At 47.5% G+C, this 25,677-nt stretch overlaps 1 protein-coding gene across 5 annotated transcripts in view; it reads left to right on the forward strand.

Annotated features, from left to right (window-relative positions):
• MATN2 (matrilin 2) overlaps nucleotides 1-25,677 on the forward strand; it is a 155,508-nt gene that overhangs the window by 114,171 nt on the left and 15,660 nt on the right. For all 5 annotated transcript variants that reach the window (XM_032610116.1, XM_032610112.1, XM_032610115.1 and 2 more), the window contains 4 exons: nucleotides 3,953-4,075; nucleotides 11,357-11,479; nucleotides 14,442-14,564; nucleotides 14,834-14,956. In XM_032610116.1, the coding sequence (XP_032466007.1) occupies nucleotides 3,953-4,075; nucleotides 11,357-11,479; nucleotides 14,442-14,564; nucleotides 14,834-14,956 (492 nt within the window). The remainder of the gene's footprint in view (nucleotides 1-3,952; nucleotides 4,076-11,356; nucleotides 11,480-14,441; nucleotides 14,565-14,833; nucleotides 14,957-25,677) is intronic.

Here is a 25,677-nt window from a genome sequence, read left to right on the forward strand (position 1 = left end):
CCGTGAGCCATGGCCGCTGAGCCTGCGCGTCCGGAGCCTGTGCTCCGCAACGGGAGAGGCCACAGCAGTGAGAGGCCCGTGTACCGCAAAAAAAAAAAAAAAAAAAAAAAAAGGTACTATTACTAAAATGAAGAAGCAAGCCACAGACTGGGAAAAAATATTTGCAAAATGTATATACAACAAAGGGTTTGTATTTAGAACATATAAAGAACTCTTCAAACTTAGTGAGGAGGCAAACAACCTAATAAAAATGGGCAAAAGATTTGACCAGACACTCCATTAAAGAAAATATAGAAATGGAAAATAAGCATATGAAAGTATATCCAACAGCATTAGTCATGAGGGAAATGTAAAATAAAACCACAATGAAATAACCACTATGTACTCACCAGAAGGGTTAAAATTACCAAGTGTTGGTAAGGATGTGGAGCAACTGGAACTCTCATAAACTGCTGGTAGGAACGTTTAAGAAATTAATACATCTACCATACAACCCAGCCATTCTACTCCTAAATGTTTACTCAAAATGAAAACATATGTCTATGGGACTGCCCTGATGGTCCAGTGGCTGAGACTCCACGCTCCCAATGCGGGGGTCCTGGGTTCGATCCCTGGTCAGGGAACTAGATCCCACATGCCGCAAGTAAGAGTTCGCATGCTGCAACTAAAGATCCTACATGCCCTAACGAAGATCCCACACGCAGCAACGAAGATCCTGCATGCCGCAACTAAGACCAGATGCAGCCAAATAAATAAATAAATTTTTTTTTTTAAAAAGAAAGAAAGCATATGTCTACACCAAGACTTGTTCATGAATGTTCATAGCTGCTTTATTTGTGATAGCCTCAAACTGGAAACAACTCAGATCCCTCCAGCAGGTGAATAGACAAATAAATTGTGGTATATCCATATAATGAAATACTTACTCTACAGTAAAAAAAGAACAAACTGTTGACATACACATGAACAGGGATGAATCTCAAAATAATTATGAGGAATGAAAGAAGCCAGACCAAAAAGAACACTGTATGATTCCATCTATGTGAAATTCTAGAAAATGCAAACTAATTTATCTTGACATTAGATTAACGATTATTTGGGGGCAGAGGGAGTAGTAGGAAAGAATGAATTAGAAAGTGTCTTGAGGAAACATCTGAGGGAAATGCGTAAGTTCATTACCTCGGTTGTGGTGATAGTTTTGTGGACACATATGTAAGAACATCAAATGTCCAACTTAAATATGTGCAGTTTGTTTTTTGTCATTTGTACATCAATAAAACTAAAAATGAGCGGGGAGAGTGTTTTATTTTAAAATGTTAATGTCATAAAACACAAAGGCTGTGGAAGTGTTTCTAGACTGTTGCTACTGGATAGAACACTGTGATAGTGAAAATGCTCTGTATCTGCACCATACAATATAGTAGTCAGGAGCTACTGTGGCTACTGAGCCTTAAGGTGTGGCCAGTGCAACTGAGGAACTGCATTTTAAATTTTATTTAATTTTGATCTATTTTAATTTAAAAAAAAATTTTATTGACGTATAGTCGATTTACAATGTTGTGTTTAATTTCTGCTGTAGTGATTCAGTTATACATATATATAACATGTTCTTTTTCATATTCTTTTCCATTGTGGTTTATCACAGGATACTGACTATAGTTCCCTGTGCTATGAAATAGGACGTTGTTGCTTTCCATCCTCTATATACTAGTTTGCATCTGCTAATCGCAAACTCCCACTCCTTCCCTCCCCACCTCCCCTCCCCCTTGGCAACCACAAGTCTGTTCTCTATGTGTGTGAGTCTGTTTCTGTCTCATAGATATGTTCATTTGTGTCATGTTTTAGATTCCACATGTAAGTGACATCATATGGCATTTGTCTTTCTCTTTCTGACTTACTTCGCTTAGTATGATAATCTCTAGGTTCATGCATGTTGCTGCAAATTCCATTATTTCATTCTTTTTTATGGCTGAATAACATTTCATACTGTGTGTGTACATATACACACACACACACACACACACACATCACACCTTCTTTATCCATTCATCTGTTGATGGACATTTAGGTTGTTTCCATTCCACTTTAATTTAAATGGCCACATTAGACAGCATGGTTCCAGATTAAAGGAAGCTAAGCATACGTGAATATTAAATATAATCTCTGACCCTCTATTGAGTTCTATACTGGAGGATGAAAAATGCTACAAAGAACATTATTAGATCAACTTAGAAGACTAGAATAAGGATGGTAGGTTAAGTAAAAGTCTTGTATAAATGTAAATTTATGAAGTGTGGCTACACTGTGGTTATATAAGAGAATATCCCTCCTCTTAGGAAGCACACACTGTGTTTAAGGAAAAAGGATAGTGATATATGTAACTTACCCTCAAATAATTCAGAGAGATAAGCAAATGGGATAAAATGTTAACAATAGATAAATCTGGGTAGAGTGTATATATGTGCTTCTTGTACCTATCTACTTGTATTTTTTTTTTTTAAACATCTTTATTGGGGTATAATTGCTTTACAATGGTGTGTTAGTTTCTGCTTTATAACAAAGTGAATCAGCTATACATATACATATGTTCCCATATGTCTTCCCTCTCGCGTCCCCCTCCCTCCCACTCTCCCCATCCCACCCTTCCAGGCTGTTCTACTTGTATTTTTATGTTTGCAACTTTTGTAAGTTTAAAATCATTTCCAAATAAAAAGTCTTTTTAAATACCTTTATATGTGATTGTGGTATTGCAGTTATATTTTTTAAAGAGTTCCAGTCCTTTAAGGATACATTATGAAATATTTATAGACAAAATGATATAACATCTGGGGTTTGCTTTCAAGTAATATGGCATCTTAGCATGGGGGATGGGAGTATACAGGAAACAAGGTCAGCTGTAGATGGATTCTCTTGAAGCCGAGTGATATGCACGTGGATTTATTATACTAGTCAGTTCATTTGTTTATATATGTTTAAAGTTTTCCATAACTTTAAATTCGGAAGAATTGGCATTTTCTCAATATTTTTTCGTTTGAGAATATTGTACGCCTTTCCCTTACTCGTTTCGTTTCCTTTGGTACAGGCTGGGAAAACTCTTTTATACCAAATGCTTCATTAGGAAAATGATATATGTAGTTCATATATTCCTTAAAACGATAAAAATCCTCATTAAAACAAAAAGACACCTTTTAAGATCCCATCAGTGGCCACTTATTTCAAGCCATTTTAGACAATGCACCAAGTTCCACTACAGCAAAATACTTGGTACAGACCTGTCAGTAGAACAGTCCTAATCCATATCTAAAAAATACTTTTATACAAGTAAAATTTCACTATTAAAAATTCCATGTGACCTTTGTTTCTGAATATTTTGGTTTAAATTAATGTGTACCTAGAGATCACATTCCCTGACTGTGAAGCCTTGAGATGATTTAAGTGTAGATGAGGCCAATGACGTCAACAGGGGAGGTGTTTTGCCCTCAAAATACGCCTTTCACTCCCAGGCCTTCTTTTTCCCAGGATATCATTTTTATCCTATTTGGCTCAGTGTTTCACTCAGTTAAGTGGTTTAAAGTTTGACTTTGGGAAGATTTCATTATTTTAATTGCGTAAGTTCAGTAACATATTCAGCCAAGCTCTCTCTTCCCGGCCTGCGACACAATGAACAACACCCAGTCACACACTTTCATTTTAGTGGCTCTGACGTGAACCCAGACAAGGAAAGCATCTTCACAAAGCATAAACATTTTGTAACATGTCAAGAAAGTTCTCTTCCTGTGGGGGCCGTATCCCTAAACATGGAAATACCTTCACTGATAGATCCCTCTGTGGCATGAGTGTTTGAGGTCACGGGAATGTATCTGTTTAGGAAAAGTTAAGACCGCAAATCCTTTGACTTTTCTATGCTAGATTTCTAGTTTTGTTCATCATTCTGAGTTTTCTTTCTTTTCAGAGATAGACTACTGTACCTCACCTGACCACGGATGCCAGCACGAGTGTGTTAACACAGATGATTCCTATTCCTGCCGCTGCTTAAAAGGCTTTACCCTGAATCCAGATCAGAAAACCTGCAGAAGTAAGTTGTGCTGGGCCTTGAAGAAGGGCTTGTTCCTCAGATGGCCCTGTTGGTTTTCCTTCCCCTTGCAAATCTCAACCAGGTGCACTTGTACTCGGTATTTGTGTTTGCTAACAGTATTCTGTCTTTTATTTTACCTTTTGTCTCACCTGATCCTGTGATGGGGAGAATTTTTAGAGACCGCGTAGACTGGGTCTGTCCATCAGATTCATTTAGTGAAATCGAGGCCCAAGCTGAAGCTCCCACCTATTTGAAATGAGGGCACATCCTCCCTTCTTTCTACCACCCCCCCGCCCCCAACCTGCAACAAGTATTTGGGACTTTGAGAAAGAAAAGGCTGGGTCCAGAGTCGGAGGCAAAAGGAGCTGGTTTCTTCCAGTCCTACAAGATGAGACGCTTGATGGCGGCTAAGAAAGGGGAAGTGGCAGCTCTTTCCTCTTTGTTTTGAAGGAAGGAAAAATCGAAGACTCTGGGGCATCCCTGCAGCATTCAAGAGGTACATGGTGTCAGCAGGATGATATTAAGGACGTGCTGAGTGACTCGGATACTGTCGTCTAGCACCTCAGACGGCTTGACCGGGGACCTAGAGCACGGACCCCCAGTGGGATCTCTTTAAGAGATCTGTGCCTGAGAGGCTGCTAGAATGCAAGATCTACAAGGACAGAGATTCTTCTCTTCTTCTCACTCGTGACTCCTCATCACCTCAGTGTTTGGCATGCTGGTGTGACACAATATTTAGTGAATGAGTGAGCAAATGGATCTCTGAGATTTATCATCCTGGAGAAATGGCAACTGTCGTCTGAATTATTCTATCTTGTTAGAAAGATGGCCCTCTTAAGGCATGCAAGTGTTTTCTCAAAAAGCATTCCCGAAGTTAGTCCACACATATGCACACTGAACTGTACACATTCTCCCAACAGTGTCATTCACAGAACTCTCTGGAACTCCCATTAAGGGACATATTCTCTTATGTGTCCCTTTATCCGCTTCTTCCTGGTGGTAGGTACAGCAGCGTTCTGCATCACAGGACCGGATTTTCAAAAGTTTTACCATGTGTCTTTTTTGAAAAGCTTTGTGGTTTATAGAATCGAGTCCACAAGCTACAGTCTGCTTGCAGCCCATGTTAACTCACACACTCACTCTAATACGCGTTAAACCTTGTACGGTGGCAGAGGGTGGCAGAGCCCATATTTTGAAACTGAGCCTCTCTCGTAAAAAATCATTCCCAACACCTTGCCTGGATGCAAACCCCAGAAACATTCAAGCATCGGACGGCAATTTTAACTGAGAGCGTTCGGAATGTGAAAACAATCAGACGGACAGTTTTCTGTTAGACCACACATGCATGCAGTACGTGGGAAAGGTCAGCCCGGCCACTCCTTTCTGTGCTATTTACACCTCTCTCTAGGGGTGAGAGTGTCAGTGGCTGACTTCACCCAGAGAAAAGCACTCACCATTGGACTCCTTTGTGAACCCAAATCTCTTACATGGGGGATAATTAGATCTGGTTCAACTCAGGCACTCATTGGAGTCGCAGGCTTCACTGTGTGTCGCTTTTGGAGGGAGAAGGACGCGAGCTGGGCGTGTGGCCATCAGTGGAGGGGACTTGGCTTGAAGCTCTGCATCTCTTACAATCATCTAGGAGTCCCTCGCCCTCTGCCCCTCCCTCCACATCCTGCCTGGAGAGACACTTGGAGTAAGAGGAGAGTCCAAGGCATGGACTGCACAGTTATCAAGGGAGGAGGCAGGCCAAGAAGAGAAGGACGAGTGCAGAGCAAGGGACCATTTGGGAGTGTTGTAACCACCGCCCACAGACGGCCAGTCTCAGGCTGCGGCCCAGCCCCAGTCCCTAACGCTCATTCGTATGTATTCAGTGATAGCTCCATTTCCTCTTTAGCCAGGTGCCCTACTTTTCATCCAAGAAAAATGGAATTTGTTTTTAAAACCCCATGTCCTCATCAGCCCTTCTCCCAGCATCCTGCCTCATCATTACTTTTTCCATTGTCTTTGCTACAAACCCAGCCCTCGACTCCCGAGGTCCCTCTGGAAGCCACTTCGCCCTAATGCACACACGCAACGGAAAGTGAGCGCTTACCCTCTCTCTGGAGCGTTACATGGAATCGGGAAGCAGAGAAATGGGGATTAAAATCTGGAGTCTGTTATTAGGAATCTGAGGATCTCGAGAGCGTTAAAGACCTCAAGCGCAGGGAACAGCCATTCACGTTTAATCGGCAGTTGATGGATGTGGGCTATTTTCAATTCTAATAAGAAATCTATTTTTCAAAGGAATTTGATGTCATCCAATTAAACTGGAAAAAAAAGAAAGTTCAAGGCAGAATCCTACTGAAGAAAACACTCGTGGCCAGGTTTTGTTCTTCCTCCTCATCCAGGCATAATTTCTTTTTCTGCAAAGTGCTGTCATCGACTTAAAGCATAAATTATTAAGGCAGAGACACAGAGACCGGGACTGGCGGTCTAGGCGGGGGCCCCAGGGTGGAATCAGAGGTGGGTGGGACCCACGTGCTGGACTCCAGGATTGCTCACGCTGGCACCATGGCTGAGACATCACATTCATTTTTTTTTTTTGGCCGCACCGTGCGGCACGCGAGACCTTAGTTCCCCAACCAGGGATCGAACCCGTGCCCCCTGCATTGGGAGTGTGGAGTCTTAGCCACTGGACCATTAGGGAAGTCCTGGAGACATCACATTCTAAACAGCTGGGGCGGGGGCCACGGGTTGAGCCAGGGGACGCCAAGGCCGGTCTTGGCAGTGTCACTCATGCTGGCCGTGTGACCTTGGACAGGTTGCTTTGCTTCTCTGGACCCCGATTCCCTAAACTGAAGGAACACGACTTTCTGCTTTAACATTTTGTAGCCTGTCCAATTTTTCTAAAACTTACTCTCTGTGCCACTCAGTTGGCATTATAATTTACTGTCTGGGTCACTAATCTTTCATGTTTTTATTTCTCATCTTCTCAGTGAGGTCTCCAGCTCCTTCGCGAGTTGGCACTCATAAGAGCTGTTTCATTGGTCATCTGACAGTCCTGCCATCTGACCTCGCAGGGTTATTGGACACTCCAGCCTTTGCCAGATAAACCTACACCCAAGCCTGGCCCATGTATAGCTCATCACAGTTAGGGAGGAGACTGGACCAGATGTGGGGGGGGGACATAGTAGGTAGTCAATAAATACAGATTGAATGCATAAATGTGTGAATGACTAAGTAACAGGTGAAGAATTGGGACTGAAGCATGTAAGGAAAGCAAAGATCTACAGTTAAACCTCTGCTGTAAAGTACCATTTGGAGAAGAGGCATTTTTAAATTGCTTTTTGCCAGATAGCTGAGTGATAACCTCTTTGAGAATCTTCATGTGTTTTAATTTAATTATTGTGTGTAAATCTTTCTTAAAGACGATGTTGGCCCTTTAAAAAATGGTGTTAAAATATACATAACAAAATTTACCATTGTAACCATTTTTACAGGTACAGTTCAGTGGCATTAAGTACATTCATGTTGTTGTACAACCATCACCACCATCCAGCTGCAGAACTTTATCATCTCTCCGAACTGAAACCCTGTACCGATTCTCTCTCCCCCCAGCCCCTGACAACCCCCCATCCTATCTTCCATCTCTATGACTTCGCCTACTCTAGGAGCCTCATATAAGTGGAATCTTAAAATATTTGACCTTCTGTGACTGGCTTGTTTCACGTACCGTAATGTCTTCAAGGTTGATCCATGTGTGGCATATGTCAGAATTTCCTTCCTTTTTAAGGCTAAATAATATTCCGCATTATATAACAGAAATAAAGACAAAAATAAACAAATGGGACTTAATTAAACTTAAAAGCTTTTGCACAGCAAAGGAAACCATAAACAAGACAAAAAGACAACCCTCAGAATGGGAGAAAAATATTTGCAAATGAAACAACAAAGGATTAATCTCCAAAATATACAAACAGCTCATGGAACTCAATGTCAAAAAAAACAATCCAGTTAAGAAATGGGCGGAAGACCTAAATAGACATTTCACCAAGGAAGACATACAGATGGTCAAGAGGCACAAGAAAAATGCTCAACATCACTAATTATTAGAGAAATGCAAATCAAAACTACAATGAGGTATCACTCACTCCAGTCGGAATGGCCATTATCAGAAAAGCTAGGAACAATAAATGCTGGAAATGGTGTGGTGAAAAGGGAACCCTCCTGCACTGTTGGTGGGAATGTAAATTGATACAACCACTGTGGAAAAGAGTATGGTGGTTAAAAAACTAAAAATAAAACTACCATATGATCCACTACTGGGCATATATCCTGAGAAAACCATAATTCAAAAAGAGACATGCACCACAATGTTCATTGCAGCTCTATTTACAACAGCCAGGACATGGGAGCAGCCTATGTGTCCATCGACAGATGAATGGATAAAGAAGATGTGGCACATATATACAATGGAATATTACTCAGCCATAAAAAGAAACGGAATTGAGTTATTTGTAGTGAGGTGGATGGACCTAGAGACTGTCATACAGAGTGAAGGAAGTCAGAAAGAGAAAAACAAATACTGTATGCTAACACATATATATGGAATCTAAAAAAAAAAAAAAAAAAGAAAATTGGTACTGATGAACCTAGTTGCAGGACAGGAATAAAGAGGTAGACATAGAGAATGGACTTGAGGACATCAGGTGGGAGGGTGAAGATGGGACGAAGTGAGAGTAGCATCGACATATATACACTACCAAATGTAAAATAGATAGCTAGTGGGAAGCAGCAGCATAGCACAGGGAGATCAGCTCGGTGCTTTGCGATGACCTAGAGCGGTGGGATAGGGAGGATGGGAGGGAGGCTCAAGAGGGAGGGGATATGGGGACATGTGTATGCATGTGGCTGATTCGCTTTGTTGTACAACAGAAACTAACACGGTACTCTGAAGCAATTATACTCCAATAAAGATCTATTAAAAAATTTTTTTAAATAAAATTCTGCAAAAAAAAAATTCCATATTATGTATATACCACATTTTGTTTATCCATTCATCTGTCAGTAGGCACCTGGGTTGCTTCCATCTTTTGGCCATTGTGAATAATGCTGCTACGAACATGGATATACAAGTACTGTTCAAGTCCCTGCTTTCAGTTCTTTTGGGTATAAACCCAGAAGTGGAATTGCTGGATCACATGTAATTCTATGTTTAATTTTTGTGAGGAACCTCTATACTGTTTTCCATAGTGGCTGAGTGCTGGCTTTTAAAAACAGTGTTTACTGAGGATAATTTCATTTTCTCTGATGGTGTAATGAAGTGTAGGATTTGCAGGCCCTACACTGTGTGGCCCCAAACTGTGGGACCCTTTGTGTTCTGTGTCTGTTTGCTTGGCTTTTTGTTTGTCCGTGTGTCTGTGGCCGGAGTTTCATCGCCGGGTCTGTTTTTCTTCACTGAAGCTCTTGACTTGTTTCCTGGCATTCAGTCTGTTCTGCACAAGTAAGGCTGTTGACGAACTGAGAAATCGCGCGCAGCTAACAATTTCTGCCTCTGTCATGCAGAAGGGATGAGGTACAGAGAGAGTGCCAAGGGGTCCGTGACCCTTGTGGTGGGATCTCTTCTCTTAGGCCAGCCCCTGCATGTCGTGGGAGTTCTCTCCCTGTGCTCGGTCTGCAGCTACTTCGACTCGTGCTCTGTGCACGTGGAAAGTTCCACCCACTTGTCACATGGGAGCGCACATCATGGACCCTTTAAGGGATAGTCTGAGGTTCCTCGGGTGTGGGTTTCATTTCATTTTTTTTCATACCTCTTTGTCTTTTCAGGAAGGGAAATCTTTCCTAGGGGCCCCAATAAATTCCTCCTATGTCTCATTGGCGAGAACTAGGCATATTCCCAGCTCTAGACCAATCACTGACAAAGGAAAACATGGTTGCCAGGTTGCCTTAGACAACTCATGACTCATGCCTTGGGGGTCAGGGTTCTGGTTTCAAGAAGACAGGGTAATAGTTGTTGGCAAGGCAACCAACAATGTCTGCCACATCCCCAGGAAAAAGAGCAATGCAGTTAAATGGATCCAGCTCAGCCCCTGAGGTTGCTGGTGACCATTTCTCACAACACCAGTCCCCTAGAGGCCCTCCACAAGCTTATTTTATTTCCCGTTATAGTTCTCCGTCTCTCCCATTACCTTCTCTGGTGTAAGTTGTGGGGGACGGGGTGGGGGGGCACGGGGGGTGGGGAGTGGCCTATCTTGTGGGTTTAGCATTTTCTACCAGAAAATGAAACTGCTAATTGGCTGCTGGTTGCGATGCTGCTTCCCTCTGCTGGCAGAAACACATCTAGGATGGGGGTGGATGTTACCATAGGACAGAGCTGCAACTACCTGGGCCAGCATCAGAGATGCATCTTCTCCAGTTCCTTGATACCTTTGCTGTTATGCTCTCACCCAGAGCTGGGTTGAGCATTGGATCCTTCTTAATGCAACTGCCTGTTCCTGCCTCTCCTAAATAGCTGGGTATCTTGTAACATCAGCTGTTGTGTATTCTGCCTTGTGCTGTCCCATGTCACTGTCAGATGTCACTGCCAACAGCAGCTCCCTACATGTTTTGAGCCCTAGTTATCAGGTTAACTGTAAGAAGAGACTGAATTTTCCCAGCTTTTCCATCTTTCTTGGGGGGAGATGGGCTGGGAACTATGGCGCTCAACCCGTTTCACCAACTTTTTGGCCATCAAGTGGGGAAGAGACCTATGCTGGAGAATGCGGAGGCTCGCTGCAGGTGCCAGGTTCTCCTTCAAACAAGCTCATGGAGAGCAGGAGCTGTTGTCTCCATCCTGTAGAGCAGCGGTCCCTAACCTTTTTTGGCACCAGGGACCGGTTTTGTGGAAGGCAGTTTTTCCATGGACTTGGGGGTGGTGGGGTGGAGGGGAAACGGTTTCGGGATGATTCAAGCACGTTACATTTGCTGTGCACTTTATTTCTATTATTATCACATTGTAGTATATAATGAAATAATTATACAACTCGCCATAATGCTGACAGGAGGCGGAGCTCAGGCCGTAACGTGAGCGATGGGGAGTGGCTGTAAATACAGATGAAGCTTCGCTCCCTCGTCCGGCGCTCACCTCCTGCTGTGCGGCCTGGTTCCTAACAGGCCATGGACCGGTACTGGTCTGTGGCCCGGGGGTTAGGGACCCCTGCTATAGAGCATCTTACTTACTGAATATTTACTGTGAGGGGCTGACCTCAGCCCTTGGAGAATCCCCAAGCCTGAAGTAGGATCTGCCCTTTCTCCCCTCAGGGATCAACTACTGTGCGCTGAACAAGCCGGGCTGTGAGCATGAATGCGTCAACACGGAGGAGGGCTACTACTGCCGCTGCCACCGGGGCTACACCCTGGACCCCAACGGCAAGACCTGCAGCCGTGAGTGTGCCCGGGGCAGGGGCTCTGACGGGAAGGCCAGGTTCACACACAGGCCCCCAGGCTCACTAGCAGCCAGTCACTTTGGAGGCCCCTGGGTTTCCAGTGAGCCTGACGGTCCGACAGCCTTAACGTTCCTGGCCTCAGTTTCATCACCTGTAAAATGGGACTACTCATGCTACCTCCCTCAGAGGTTGGATTGTTTAGTACCACATACTAGACATGTGACCCCAGGCAAGTTCTCCAAGCTTTGACTTCCCCATCTGTTTAAAAAAGTGAAGATAATAATAGTATTGGTCTCCTAGAGTTGTTAAAGGGAATAATCAGGACCATTTCAATCTCTTAGCACTGTGCCTGGCCCAAGGAAAACATACAGTTAAAGATAATAGTTCATTATTGTCATGGAGCCTGGCAGAGTAACCAGTGCTGGCCCCAGGGTGAGACAATGGGATGGAGGAGACAGACCTCAGAGAGCACTTGGGCTACCGCGGAGCTGACCTGAGGGCAGAGCTGAGAAACATGGGACTTTTTATGAAGACTTTTCTTAATTTTCTTTTGTAAGAGGCACAACAAAGCTCCATTTGGTGATGTAAATGCGTGGAAACGTGCAGGCGTTGCCAGCTGGATGGCTCTGTCGTTTTTTATGAGGCACAGTCTGCACTGGTCCAGGCCAGCGGGGGTGGGGGTGGAGGCCTGTGACCCTGGTGCGCTGGAGAGGGGTGCAGTGACGTGACCGGCATAGAAGGGGCCCTTTGTGTCGCTTTCCACCCAGCAAGCCGCACATCTGCTCCAGCTTTGGGGACAGAGATAGGTTGTGAATGAAAACAATGCAGCTGGTCAGCACTTGGACCTTAAACTGCCCGGAGGGGAAGTTTCACAGATGAAGTGTTAGATAGACAGCAGTCCTCAGGAAAGCTAGTGCCCCGTCCCGTCTCCAGAGGGAACAAAGTGCCTCGATTAGGCTTTCTAAGGATCGATCTCGGAAGTCAAAGAATTTTTGAACCAGAAAGTTGGCACTGCGCTGCATTTGCCTCTGGAAGTCTCTGAGTCCTTACGAGAAGCCAGTGGTGAGGAAGAGTCCTTCCACTCTTCAAGAAGATGCCCTGGTGAAGATGGATCTGGGTACAGCCTGCCTTCTTCCAGGAGTGCGGGGTCTGCTCTCTGACGGCTCTGGCAGGTATCCCAGGGCAGGCTTGGCATGGCCTGGATGAGCCCACCTAGAGCCCCAGGGACCATGACCTGCCTCCTTCCTCTCTGGGATCTAGTAAGAAGGACCATCTAGTCAGCTTCAAGAAACTATAAACCAAGCCATTTCTTCCCAGGGGTCCCCAGAGAAAGGCATGGTATCCTCTTCCCCATGGGGGCTCAGGGAGCCCCCCAGGCCGTCATGACAGGAAGCCCTTACAAGGCACCTGCTCTGTGCAGCCACGGCCGTGAGCACTTCCCAGGCACTCGCTCACTTTACCTGCACTGGAGCCTTAGGAGGCATCGACATTCTTATCCCTATTTAAAGATGGGGAAACTGTGGCACAAAAAAGTTAAGTTTCCCGGGGGTCAACATGACTGGTAAATGGCATAACTGAGATGTGAATACAGGCCTCTGGCTCCTGAGATCCTGCAAGTGTTTGCAGGAGGCAGATCCACTGGTGGAATGTTCCAGAAAGCACCAGTCCCAGGCCCTGTGGGAGTCAAAGAGGCCCACCCGATGGCCCTGTACAAGGCCTCCAGTGTCCCTCCAGTCTCCGGGTGTGCGTTTCCTCCGTCAAGGAAATCTGCGAGGCGGCCTGCAGGGCTGTCTTGTGGGAGCCGTTCACCGCAGCTGTGTGTCTGTTATCCTAGCGGGGCCGGCTGTTCAGGGTCCCGGTGCCAGGATCGGCCACGCATGCAGGCCTTGGCTTTGGTTTGTTTTCTGAATCTGGGTGTCCTGGTTATGGGGGGTGACAACACTTTTTCATTTTCAGATGTAAAGAAACTATACAGTTAATTCCTCCCCAGCCATGTACTAGTAATAATAAGCGTTCAGGAAGTAATTACTGTAAGCCAGCTACTGTTCTGAGGGCTGTAGGTCAATCAACTCCTCTCACCACGTTCCTCTAAGAAAGTAATCGTCAACCCCATTTCTCAAGTCATGAGATGATGACAGAGAGGCCAAATGACGGCCCAGCATCCCGCGGCTGGGAAGTGGCGAACGTGGGGTTTGAGCCCAAGTAGTTGGGTGCGGAGCCCTCATTCTGACGCACTGTTCTGTCAGCTGCGGGCTGTGGGCTCAGCAGCTCGACTTTCCTGAGCCTGGCTCTCCTCTCTGTGACAGTGGGGAAGGCACCTCCTCTAAGCGTTGCCCCGGGATTGCAGGTGATGCGTGCCCAGGCCTGGCCCAGAGGGCTGCTGTCTGACCACCCATGACAGGAGTCGTATGCATGTTACTCCTCAAAGAAATGCGAAGAAAAACAAACAAGGCCCGTGGGACAGGGTAGAATGAAACCTTCCACATCACTGTTTTTGAAGTGAAATAGCCCAGCAGGGGCTCCCTGGGAGGTGGTTTTGTTTTTTAATGCCCCCTCACTGGTGGGCGCAGCGCCCTTGGTTACGTTTGTTTGGTTTTTTTTTAACATCTTTATCGGAGTATAATTGCTTTACAGTGGTGTGTTAGTTTCTGCTTTACAACAAAGTCAGTCAGTTATACATATACATATGTCCCCATATCTCCTCCCTCTGAGTCTCCTCTCCCTCCCACCCTGCCTATCCCACCCCTCTAGGTGGTCACAAAGCACCGAGCTGATCTCCCTGTGCTATGCGGCTGCTTCCCACTAGCTATCTGTTTTACGTTTGGTAGTGTATATATGTCCATGCCACGCTCTCACTTCGTCCCAGCTTCCCCTTCCCCCTCCCCGTGTCCTCAAGTCCGATCTCTAGTAGGTCTGTGTCTTTACTCGGGTTACGCTGTTTTCGTGTGTGATTCCCTCAGGCGTGGATCACTGCGCCGAGCAGGACCACGGCTGTGCGCAGCTGTGCCTCAACACCGGGGACTCCTTCGTGTGCCAGTGCTTGGAAGGCTTCCTCATCAACGAGGACCTCAAGACCTGCTCCCGTGAGTCCCCGTCGCGCTTCTCTTACAGGGCAAAGGTCTTCGCAACAGCTGTGAAGAATGTGACGACTGCACAGGACGGCAGGCTCCCTCTGTCCCCTGCTCTTGGCACCCTGGAGATCGTAGGGGTGTCTCCTGGGGACTGCGTGCCTTCCCGGTGCAGAACCTGGGGCGGAGGTGGGGGCGTGGTATAAGCACGCCGGTCACTTGATTCCCATCCTCAGTAGCCCAGGAGCCTCGAGGACCCCTCACCGGGCTGTTGGGTTTTGCAGGAGTGGATTACTGTTTGCTGAGTGACCACGGTTGTGAATACTCCTGCGTCAACACCGACAGATCCTTCGCCTGCCAGTGTCCCGAGGAACACGTGCTCCGCAGTGATGGCAAGACCTGTGCCAGTGAGTATTCTGAGGTCGGACGAGCGGGACTTGGCACAAGCGATCGTGAGTGGGGGGCACTGAGGACAGGGACCACCGGTGTGTCTGCACCCCGGTTTTCGTGGGTGAAAGTGTGTGAAGGCCTCTCCCAGAGATTTCAGCGCTGGTGGCTGCTGCTTCCCCGGCCCCGAGCACCTTTCCCCACTCCCTGAGACGGCTGTTCCCTATTCCTGTCTGCCTCGCGGTCATTTTGGAGCTGGCACGAGTTATAATAATGCGGACGCATTACTGACTGGGGACTTCAGGCGGGGCTCTGTGCTGAGCACATGCTTGGTCTGGCCGCAGCCCCGTGGAATCCCCATCTTGCGATGAGGTAACTGCAGCTCAGGTTAAGTAAAGAGCCTAAGGTTACCAGCTATTAAGTGATGGGTTCAAACTCTGGGCTATGTGACTCCAAAGTCAGTTCTGGGAGAAGGGGAAGCTGCTGAGAACCTCACCCGCAATCCGGATAATCCGGCAGATGGTGATGTTTCCTGGGTACGTACTTCCCTGCAGCGGGTCCCAATTCCTGTCTCCATTACTTAAAAAAAAAAAAACGACTCCCAGGTATTCTTCTCTTCTTCACTCAAGAATGCTGTGTTTTCTGCCCTGCAATCCTGTTTCCAAGTTGGCCTAGATAAAGATTAAAAAATAGTCATTTTGAGAGAAGGGATCACAAGTGGAGGGAAAGGATTGTAATGTACCTTGTCTGTCCTGCTGGTATTTCTGGTTATAGGGCCGACTTCCCTGACCCCTGATACAATTGTGGCCACAACTTGTCCACCTTTTTATATCGTTTGTTTTCTTGGGCAGGTGAGCTGATTGCACAGCTGGGTGTGCCTCTCTTAACTATGCAGCCTGTGAGAAAATGTTTCCCCCATTTGGGATAGAGTCTTGAGTCTTATGGCTTGCTTGTGGCTGCCTGCCCAGCTGCCTCCCAGCCCGCTGCTCTGGCCAGCATGGCCAGCACGGCCAGCACAGCCAGCACAGGGATGGGCTGGGTATGGGGGTGCAGAAAGAGGGTGGGTGTGTCGAATTGTATCTACCTTTGAGTGCATGCCAAAGCCAGAAGCACACTTTTTAACTGGTTTGTTTTAATTCTCATCATCTTTACAATCGCGTGCCCCTCTCCCTCCCTCCCTACATCCACATCTGTTATGGCCACTGACGCTTTTTTTTTTTTTTGCGGTACGTGGGCCTCTCACTGTTGTGGCCTCTCCCGTTGCGGAGCACAGGCTCCGGATGCGCAGGCTCAGTGGCCATGGCTCACGGGCCCAGCCGCTCCGCGGCATGTGGGATCCTCCCGGACTGGGGCACGAACCCGTGTCCCGAACCCGTGTCCCCTGCATCGGCAGGCGGACTCCCAACCACTGCGCCACCAGAGAAGCCCCACTGACGCTTTTAAATGTTGCCCATTTTCTCATTTATAGTGTTTGTAACTAATGATACAGTGATATCATCCACATGAGTAAATGTTCAACAATGCCATTAAAAGTGAATTTTGATAAGTGTTTATTTATATATGGTGTGTCCATATGAGATGTGAGATGATCAGATGGGTTAGAATTATCCTATCCTCAGGCAATGGTGGTATGTAAGAGATGCATTTTACCCATACATATCTGTTGAGCTCGTCCCCTAATTGAAGACTCTCTGTCTGCCCAAGGATGATTCCGTCTAGCTGCCCTGTCCTGAAATAATGGGCTGTGTTTTCGGTGTGGCCATAGTTAACTGGGGTTGGGATGTATGTTTCCCACCTCTACGCCAGATCACAAAGAGCTTGATGCCGTGACTGCATCTTTTTTGTAAATCATGCTGGGCTCTGGATGGGGAGGCAGCTGGGGTTCAGCCAGGCCTGGCTCAGGAGCTAAGGGTGTCCTTCGCCCTTCATAAAGGTAGCCTCCACTTAGAGCCTTGATAGCAGGTGTCCTGAAGAACACTTCACTCGCTTTTTGGAAGGTTCTCTGAAGCATGGAGAGCAGGCCGAGTTTCCCAGGGCCCGGGAAGGAAGTAGACACAGTTATGCCCACACCCCTGCAGGCACCTTGGGCTCTCTGGCCTCTAGAGTGACGCCCATCCTCCCTTCCTCTAGGTCCCCTGGCCCCCAAGCTGTGATTGCCCGTAGGAGCCTTCCTTGCCTTGGAGTGTTGTTACACAGACTGGGGGGTAAGGTGGGGAGAGGAATGGGGGAGTCTCATCTACAAGCTGCAGCTGAGAGGACTCCTCCCATCTCTACCTCCTGGAAATTTCCCTGAGATAGACCTAGTACAAGGGCATCCCAGCACCAGGAAAGACTCTATAGGCTAGATGTGCATGGAACACACAGCCCACTGCCCTGTGAGCTCCTGGAGGTTAGAGACTGGATCTTATTTGGAGCCTGAGTTCCAGGCCTGGCCCACAGGAGATGCTCTATAAAGTTCAATGAATGAGAGAGTGAATGGACAGAGACCACCAGTCTTTTCATCCTGTGGCACCTGGCACAGGGTCCACCCCTGCCCAGTAGCCTTCAGTGGCTCTCCACTGTCTCCCCTAGTTTCCAGTCGAGTGCCTTGATTTGGCAGTGATGGAGAACCCCTTCCTCCCCTCCTGAGCCCCGCCCAGGTCTTCCCTGCTCCTTCCAGTTCTTATGGGGGCAGCTCCCCTATCCTCTGAGTAAGCCCTGTACCTCCAGCCCATCCTGTCTCCACTTAGGACAACGTCCCTATCCCACCCTGCTGGCGGAAACCCAGCCCAGGGCCAGCATCACCCCTATGGGGAACTTCATGCCCCTCTCGCCTGCTGGGAGCAGCTCTGCTCCACCCACTGAAGGCAGGCTCCACTAGGACCTCTCGTGGCCCCACCTCACCCTGTGGCTGTCTGTGCTCAGATCTAGAACCAGTGTGGCAGAGTAGAAAGAACACTGAACTTGAGAGCCCAAAGACTGGGTTTAAATCCTATAGCTCCCATGCTGGGCAAGGGAATTGACCTCTCTGGATCTGATTGTTCATATGTAAACTGGGAATGATCATTTCTGCCTCTCTCTCAGGACCTCTGTGTGGCACAGGGAGAGATATTCATTGGGAAGCTTGTCAATTGCCATAAACCCTAAGGTACTCTTGTTATGGTCTTGCTTCCCACTGCTGGACTGCCCCACACTGAGGAGAGGGCTGAGGTAGCATCCTTGCCTTGCTGCCTGGAGACCCACTCCCAGGGTCAGGCCTGCCCCCCTTGTGGAGCTCCAGACATGGACCACCCTGGGAGGAGTCAGACTCAGGAACCCAGGGACTACCTTCTTCTAGCAAGTGGAGGGTGCTGATGGGGATCTGAGCCACAAGCATAGGGCACTGGGAATTTCCGTTGGGTATACTCCTACTCCGGCCACCAGAGGTGGGTGTGCAAATGCAAAGGCCTTTTCCAACCTGATGCCTCCCAGCTTGACTTTGAAGGACAGAAGCAACCCTGAGCAGGGCAAGAGGAGTGTATTAGTCTGCTTAGGCTGCCATCATGAAATACTGTAGGCTGGGTGGCTTAAACAGCAGAAATGTATTGTCTCACAGTTCTGTAGGCTGGAAGTCCAAGATCAAGGTGCCAGTATGGTTAGGTTCTGGTGAGAACCCTCCTCTTGGCTTGCAGATGGATGCCTTCTTGCTGTGTCCTCCCATGCCAGAGAGAGAGAGAATAAGCTGTCTTGTGTCTCTTCTTAGAAGGGCACTAATCCCATCATGGGGGCCCCACCCTCATGACCTCAACTAACCCTAATCACCTCCCAAAGGCCCCACCTCCAAACGCCAGCACGTTGGGAGTTAGGGCTTCAACATATTAATTTGGGGGGAAACACAGTTCAGTCCATCACAGAGAGTGAAGGCAAAAGACCACCTTTACCCTCGTGTATTCACATTAGAGGTTTAACGGAACAGAAGGAAACTTAAAGATCTTTCCTTTCTTTTGTGGGAAACAGGCACAGGGAGAAAACTGGTGCCCTCAAGCTGGCCCTAGGGGTCAGTGACAGAGTCAGGACTAGAACTGGGGTCTCCTGACTTCAGGATCTCTTACCCAATGTGAGATACCCTTTAAAAGTACATCTCGGGCTTCCCTGGTGGCGCAGTGGTTGAGAGTCCGCCTGCCGATGCAGGGGACATGGGTTCGTGCCCCAGTCTGGGAAGATCCCACATGCCGCGGAGCGGCTGGGCCCGTGAGCCACGGCCGCTGAGCCTGCGCGTCCGGAGCCTGTGCTCCGTAATGGGAGAGGCCACACAGTGAGAGGCCCGTGTACAGCAAAAAAAAAAAAAAGTACATCTCAGTTCAGCTGCTTCTGTTCTCTCTGAGAAAGAGCCTACACAGAGTTAGCAAACGAATGGCTGCTCCTAGTTTTATTATTTTAAAAAGCCAGCAAATGGTGTAATTCTATCTCTCGGCCTTGGTTACCCTCTTGGCAGGTGGCCACTGTGGCTTTCTCCCTCTGGGGTTGGAGTTGGTTTTAATAACCTCCTACGTGGAGCCCCAGACACAGGATTGCTGTTTGTCATCGCCACAGAGGTGTGAGTCCTCAGAACACATCACCCCATGACTGCTGCACCGCAGATGTGCATGAGTCACCATGAGTCACGTGCATGTGGAATCCAGATGTGAGGAGTGCAGGCTGTATCAGTGTGTGGGGCTGTTAGACACGGGCCCTAAAAACCTGTGCTATGTCCTGAAACTTCTGCTCACCTTGATCACAAATCGCAGACCCCATTCACGATGAGGGATTAATTAATGTGTAGACCTGCCTCCTTACATGTGAAAAAAAGAGGATCCTTCTTTTAGAGGGAAAATGTTTTCTTCCTGTACCCTGAGATTTCTCCTAAGTCCTCTCAATCAAGTCTGTCCTCACTCTCGTCTCTGGATTTGAGTCTAGGTACTTCCTTAAGCTCTTGGTTCATTGATTCTCAGTCTCCACAAGTATTTACCATGTACCTGCATTTTTGTGCTGGTCATATAGTGCTGGGCACTGGGCATCCCTGGGGTTGATGCAGGTTCAGTTTCTGCCCTGACAGTGTTTAAAGTTTCTCAGGGAGGAAGGATATTAAAGATGGATCATCCATTCTGTGTGATGAGAGTCATGATATGGGAAGAAGAGGTGTCACAGGGGCGTGTGGCAGGGACCCTCATCTAGTCTAGAGAAAGTCTTCTGAGAAAGAGATGTTTGATCCAACACCTAGAGATTGATGGAGGGAGCTAGCCAGAGATGGAGGGTGTTGTGGACTGAATGTTTGTGTCCTCCCCAAATTCATATGTTGAGAGTCTAACCCCCAAGGTGATGGTGTTAGGAGGTGGGGCCTTTGGGATGTGATTAGGTCATGAGGGTGGAGCCCTTATGAATGGGATTCGTGCCCACAGAGCTCTCCAGCCCCTTCCACCATGTGAGAATACAGGAAGTCTGTGACCCGGAGGAGGGCTCTCACCCAACCATGCAGGTACCCTGATCTCAGACTTCCAGCTTCCAGAACTGTGAGCAATACATTTCTGTTGTTTATAAGCCACTCGGTCTGTGGTACTTTGTCATAGCAGCCTGAAAGGACTAAAACGGAGGTGAGCAGTCTTCCCAGGCATAGGAAATAGCACATGCAAGCCCAGGGTCCAGAGAGTGAACTGAAGGAAGCTGAGTGTACTTAGTACTGAGTACTAAACATTGAGTACTGAGTACTAAGTACTGAGTGTGAGAGGGAGACTGGAGCCTGGAGAAGCGGCTGGGACAAATCACCTGCAACATTTAGAGTTACATTAAACCATTTAGAGACCCAGCCTCCCTTGAGAAAACCATTTTAGTTTGTCTTCTGAGAATCTAGCAGCCTATCTGAGCAGACTCTGCTGACCCTGCTGGGCTAGGATGACCACTGGATGTGCAGCTGGACCAGGGAACGTGGAGGTGATAGACTTGTGATCTAATCATGCCTCTGCCCCCAGCACAGCTGACACTAATCATCTCTGCAGGGTAAGGGGCCTTGTGAAAGTCACTTCCTCTCTGTGGCCATCAGTTTCCTGGACTCTAAAGGAAGGAGTTGGACCAGTTCATCCCCAAGGTCCCTTGCAGCCTGAGAACGAGGGTAGAGCCTGGCAGAGTAAGTGCTCTGCTAACACTTGCTGAATGGATGAATTCTTGTCGGGGTGCCCACCATTCTCCCCAGGCTGAAGGCACCCCACGATCGTGAGTCAGGGGTGGTGGCTCTCTTTGCCTGTTAGGGAACCACTGAAGTGCTTTCGTAGTGGGAGTACCTTTGGCTCTGGGGAGAAGCTGACTCCAAGCTGGTTTCCAGACTTGGTGACTGGAGGGCAGCTAGAGCCTGTGGTCGGGGAGTTACCACGTGTAGTTCTCTAATTATGAGTGACCGGAATGTCCCTGATGTGCAGAAACTGGACATTTTGCTGAACAAATATGAATTGAGTTCTGCAAGGCTGGTACATGGGAGAGAAAGGGGAGCCCAGCTGACCGCCAGCATCCCCACCGCATGGGTCCTGATTTAAAACACCTGCACAAAACCCCTGGGAGGTGGATCTAGTTACCCTCGGTTTTCAGAGTAGAAAACTGAGGAAATGTTTCCTTGTACTCAGCAGGCGTTTGCTGAGGACCTGTTGTGGGCCAAGCATTAAGTTAGGTCCACAGAGAGGAGGGCAGATGCAGCCCGTGGTCCCCTGGAGGGCAGAGCCCATGGGAGCGTAGTTCAGTGAGGAGGTGGGCACAGATCCAGAGCAACCACATAACTAACTGTTTAGTGACAGCTGTGATGTTACCAGAGCGGGCAGATGCCTGGTGCTTTGGGCCCTATGCGGGGCGGGGGGGGGGGGTGGTGGTCTGGGAAGACATCTGGAGGAGGTGGCAGAGGAAGGAGGGGCAGAGGAACGGCTGTGCAGAACCCTGTGCGGGGAGAGCTTCTGGCTTGGTACTGAGGTTCTGAAAGAAAGTACTCAGAGTTGGGGGGGTGTGGATGAGATGACGCAGCAGGGCAGGTCCCGCGAACCTCACCGACGATTCTGTGTCTTATCCAGACTCTTGGACGCTTAAAGGACTCTTAAAGGATCTCAGGCAGAGGGAAGGAGTGATGTGAGCAGATTCACATTTTGGAAAGAGGACTTGGGCTGAGTCGGGGAGGATGGGCTGGAGGGCCTTTAGTAGACGATGTAATAATAGCCCAAGAGAAAGACGATAGCGTGTGGTTCATGATGGTGGAGGTGCAGAATCATCTGGACACTTGGGAAGGTCTCTGAACATAAGTTCTGGGTCCAGTGCCAGCATCTCACCCCTGGTGGTTTACTGGAATCATCTGTGGGGCTTTTAAAACATCCAGAAGCCCAGGCGGCACCCTGGACCCCCAGAAATAGAGATTACCTTACGGTGATTGATGCAACCTCCTTGGAGGACAATTTGAAAATATGTATCCAGTTGTAAATGTTCATTCTCTTTAAGCAGGCAGTTCCACTTCTAGATGTTTATCTTTCAGACATGCTTTCACATTGTCTGCAAAACTACAGGCACACGAATATCCATTGCAATAATGTTTGTAATAGCAAAGCCTAGGAACCACCTAAACGCCCTTCCAATAAGAAACTGGTTAGGGGACTTCCTGATGGCGCAGGGTTAAGAATCCCCCTGCCAATGCAGGGGACACAGGTTTGATGCCTGGTCCAGGAAGATCCCACATGCCGCGGAGCAGCTAAGCCCGTGCGCACAACTACTGAGCCCGTGCACCTAGAGTCTGTGCTTCGCAACAAGAGAAGCCACCGCAATGAGAAGCCCGCACACCTCAACAAAGAGTAGCCCCCGCTCACCGCAACTAGCCCGCATGCAGCAACGAAGAACCAATGCAGCCAAAAATAAATAAAATAAATAATTTTTTAAATAAAGTATATCAAATTATTGATACACTTCATATGTGCCAGGGTATCTGCAGGAGAGAATTCCAGAACTGAAGTTGCCGGGTCAAAGGTACATTTTGTACTTTTGGTAGATATTGCCAGCTATCCCTCCATAGGGGAAGTCCGCCCTTAATATGTTTGAATTTTGAACGATGGGCCTGTTTTGCCTTTAAAATAATCTCTGCAAGTGACTGATGCTCACCAGAGGTTGAGAACCGCAGCTCTCCTCTCTCTTGATCACATGCTCTAAGCGGGTGAGGAGGGGAAAGGTTAAAAACCCAAACTCTCTACATGCTTTTAAAGCATGCACACAACAAAATTTCCAAACAGCTATTAGTACAAAAGCCCAGGAGAGCTCAGAAGCTGGACTGGGAGCTCCTGGGATAGTCTGCAGCAAGAGTGGATACGCCCCCTGAGAACAGGGGCTTCAGGCTCAGCAGGCTCCTGATAAAGGATAGCAGTGCCACTCTGCCTCATACAGGCTCAGACCACCATGGCTCGGCGTGGGAGAAGCTGGGGGACGATGACCTTTCAGGGTCCCTGCACTGAGACAATTACTCTTCAAAACTGCAGCCTGAGATGGAGCTATGGGGACAGGACAGGGCATGGGGGAAGCTCCAGAAACAAGGGGTGTGGGTTTCCGTGGTGGCGCAGCGGTTAAGAATCCGCCTGCCAGTGCAGGGGACACGGGTTCGAGCCCTGGACCGGGAAGATCCCACGGAGCAGCTAAGCCCGTGCGCCACAACTACTGAGCCTGCACTCTAGAGCCCACGAGCCACAACTGCTGAAGCCGCGCACCTAGAGCCTGTGCTCCACAGCAAGAGAAGCCCGCGTGCAGCAACGAAGACCCAACACAGCCAAAAATATAAATAAATAAATAATTTTATTAAAAAAAAAAAAAAGAAGGGGTGTGCTCATGGGGGTCTGTCTGGATTATGGCTTGGCAAGACTGGACTGAAAGAGTTATGTATAGCTATTTTATTGCATTGGAAAATGGAGTCTTCTTAATATAAATTCATGGTGAGGAAAAAAGTGCTCGCCTCCACAGCCAGCCAGCTGTCTGTATTATGGATCACTCAACTGCATTTCCACTCAACACTGTGTGAGGGATTACCCCAAGCCATCGGGTGATGTCCTGCATTAATAATGAGTCTAGATTGTGCCCAGAGAAGTAAGTCATATTCAGAGCAAAGAGGAAGGGACAGCTCTGCTTTGACTCTCCTCTGCAGTTATGTTAGTTGATGTAATGCCTTCCCATTGTACAACGATTTTGGCAGCACTTCTGCCCAAACGAAGACAAGCACAATTCCCTTAATGTTTGGAAGCTTACTTTAGAATATAGCAACGCACTGTAGCTAGGGAAAACATTTATTTAGCTAGGATTTATTATCAGAAGATTACATGTTTAATCCGGTGCTATCACTTATTAGCATTTGATGTTGGCAAGCCACTAATCTTCCCAAACTGTAGTTTCCCTAGCTGGTAAAGGAGAACAACAGCTGCTTTAATTAATGCATAGGGTGGTTCTCAGGACTCCCTTCCAAAAAAAATACTGCAGAAATGTCTCAGAAAAAAGCGTATGGTTTGCGCCTGACTGTAAAAGTGATTATGCACTTTGGAGCATTTATTTAGTAACCTCAAGTCATATCCGTTGTAGAAATTCTCCTCGATCTGAAATGATAGCGTTGACTCTCAGAATTATGTCTGGTCCTTATAAAAAATCACTTCCCATCTATCCTCAGTAATGGGTTTTTTAACTATCAGCCTGGTTTTCACAGGTTCACAAACCTGCTCCCGCAGAAGCTGCCCCAGCCATGTGGACGGCACTGCCATTCTGCAGTTGCTCAGTCCTGTAACCTCAGAGTCACCTGTGACTCTTCTGTCATATCCATATAAAGATAAACTCTATATCAACCCATCAGCAAAGCTTGTAGGCTCTACCTTCAAAGTACAGGCACAGTCTGACCCCTCTCACCAGCCTGTCTGGGCCACCAGGATCAGTGCACTGGGTTTCTTCCAGCTCTCCGTGCTCCAGCCTTACCTGTGCCCCATTCTGTGCACAGTAGTCCTTTAAAAATAAAGTCAGTTCATGTCTCTCCACTGCTCAGAACCATCCAGTGACCCCTTCTTACTTAGATGCAACCACTGCCTGTGACTCCCACGTGGTCTGTCCCGGCTTATCACTTGCCTGGCCCCCTGGTCTCCTTACCTTTCCTGAAACGTGCCACACCCACTCCTACCACTGCCATTTGCAGATGCTGTTCTCCTTGGGTGCTGTTCTTTCCAAACACTACGTATTCACTCATCTCTTTCTTCAGGGCTCTGCTCAGCGTCACCTTCTCTGACTGCAGCATGTAAAATAACAAGCCCTCCCTATGCCCCAAACCAGCGGGCACTCTCCATCCCCCTTATCCTACTTTTCTCCATAGCACCTTCCCCATCTAACATATATATTTGTTTGTCTTGCCCCCTCTTTCCTCCCACCCTTGCCACCAAATGTAAACTTCACAAAAGCAGAAACTTGGTTTTATTCATTGTTACGTCCCCAGACCCTAGAAGAGTACCTGACTCAGAGAGAAGGGACTCATGAAATATTCCACAACTTGGTGAACAAATGAATGAATGACTGGATGGATGGATGACCAAAGTAGGACACATACATGCATACATAAGCAGATATGTAGATAAGCTGACATTACAGTTATATGATAATCAATGATGTGGAACTTATTTTCCAATATTTATAGGCCATTTTTATCTCTCTTGTAACTTTTCTTTCCATGTCTTTTGTTCATTTTTCCTATGGAGATGATCACATTGTTTTATTTTAT

This window comes from Phocoena sinus, chromosome 17 (assembly GCF_008692025.1).
Source record: "Phocoena sinus isolate mPhoSin1 chromosome 17, mPhoSin1.pri, whole genome shotgun sequence".
Classification (NCBI taxonomy): Eukaryota; Metazoa; Chordata; class Mammalia; order Artiodactyla; family Phocoenidae; genus Phocoena; species Phocoena sinus.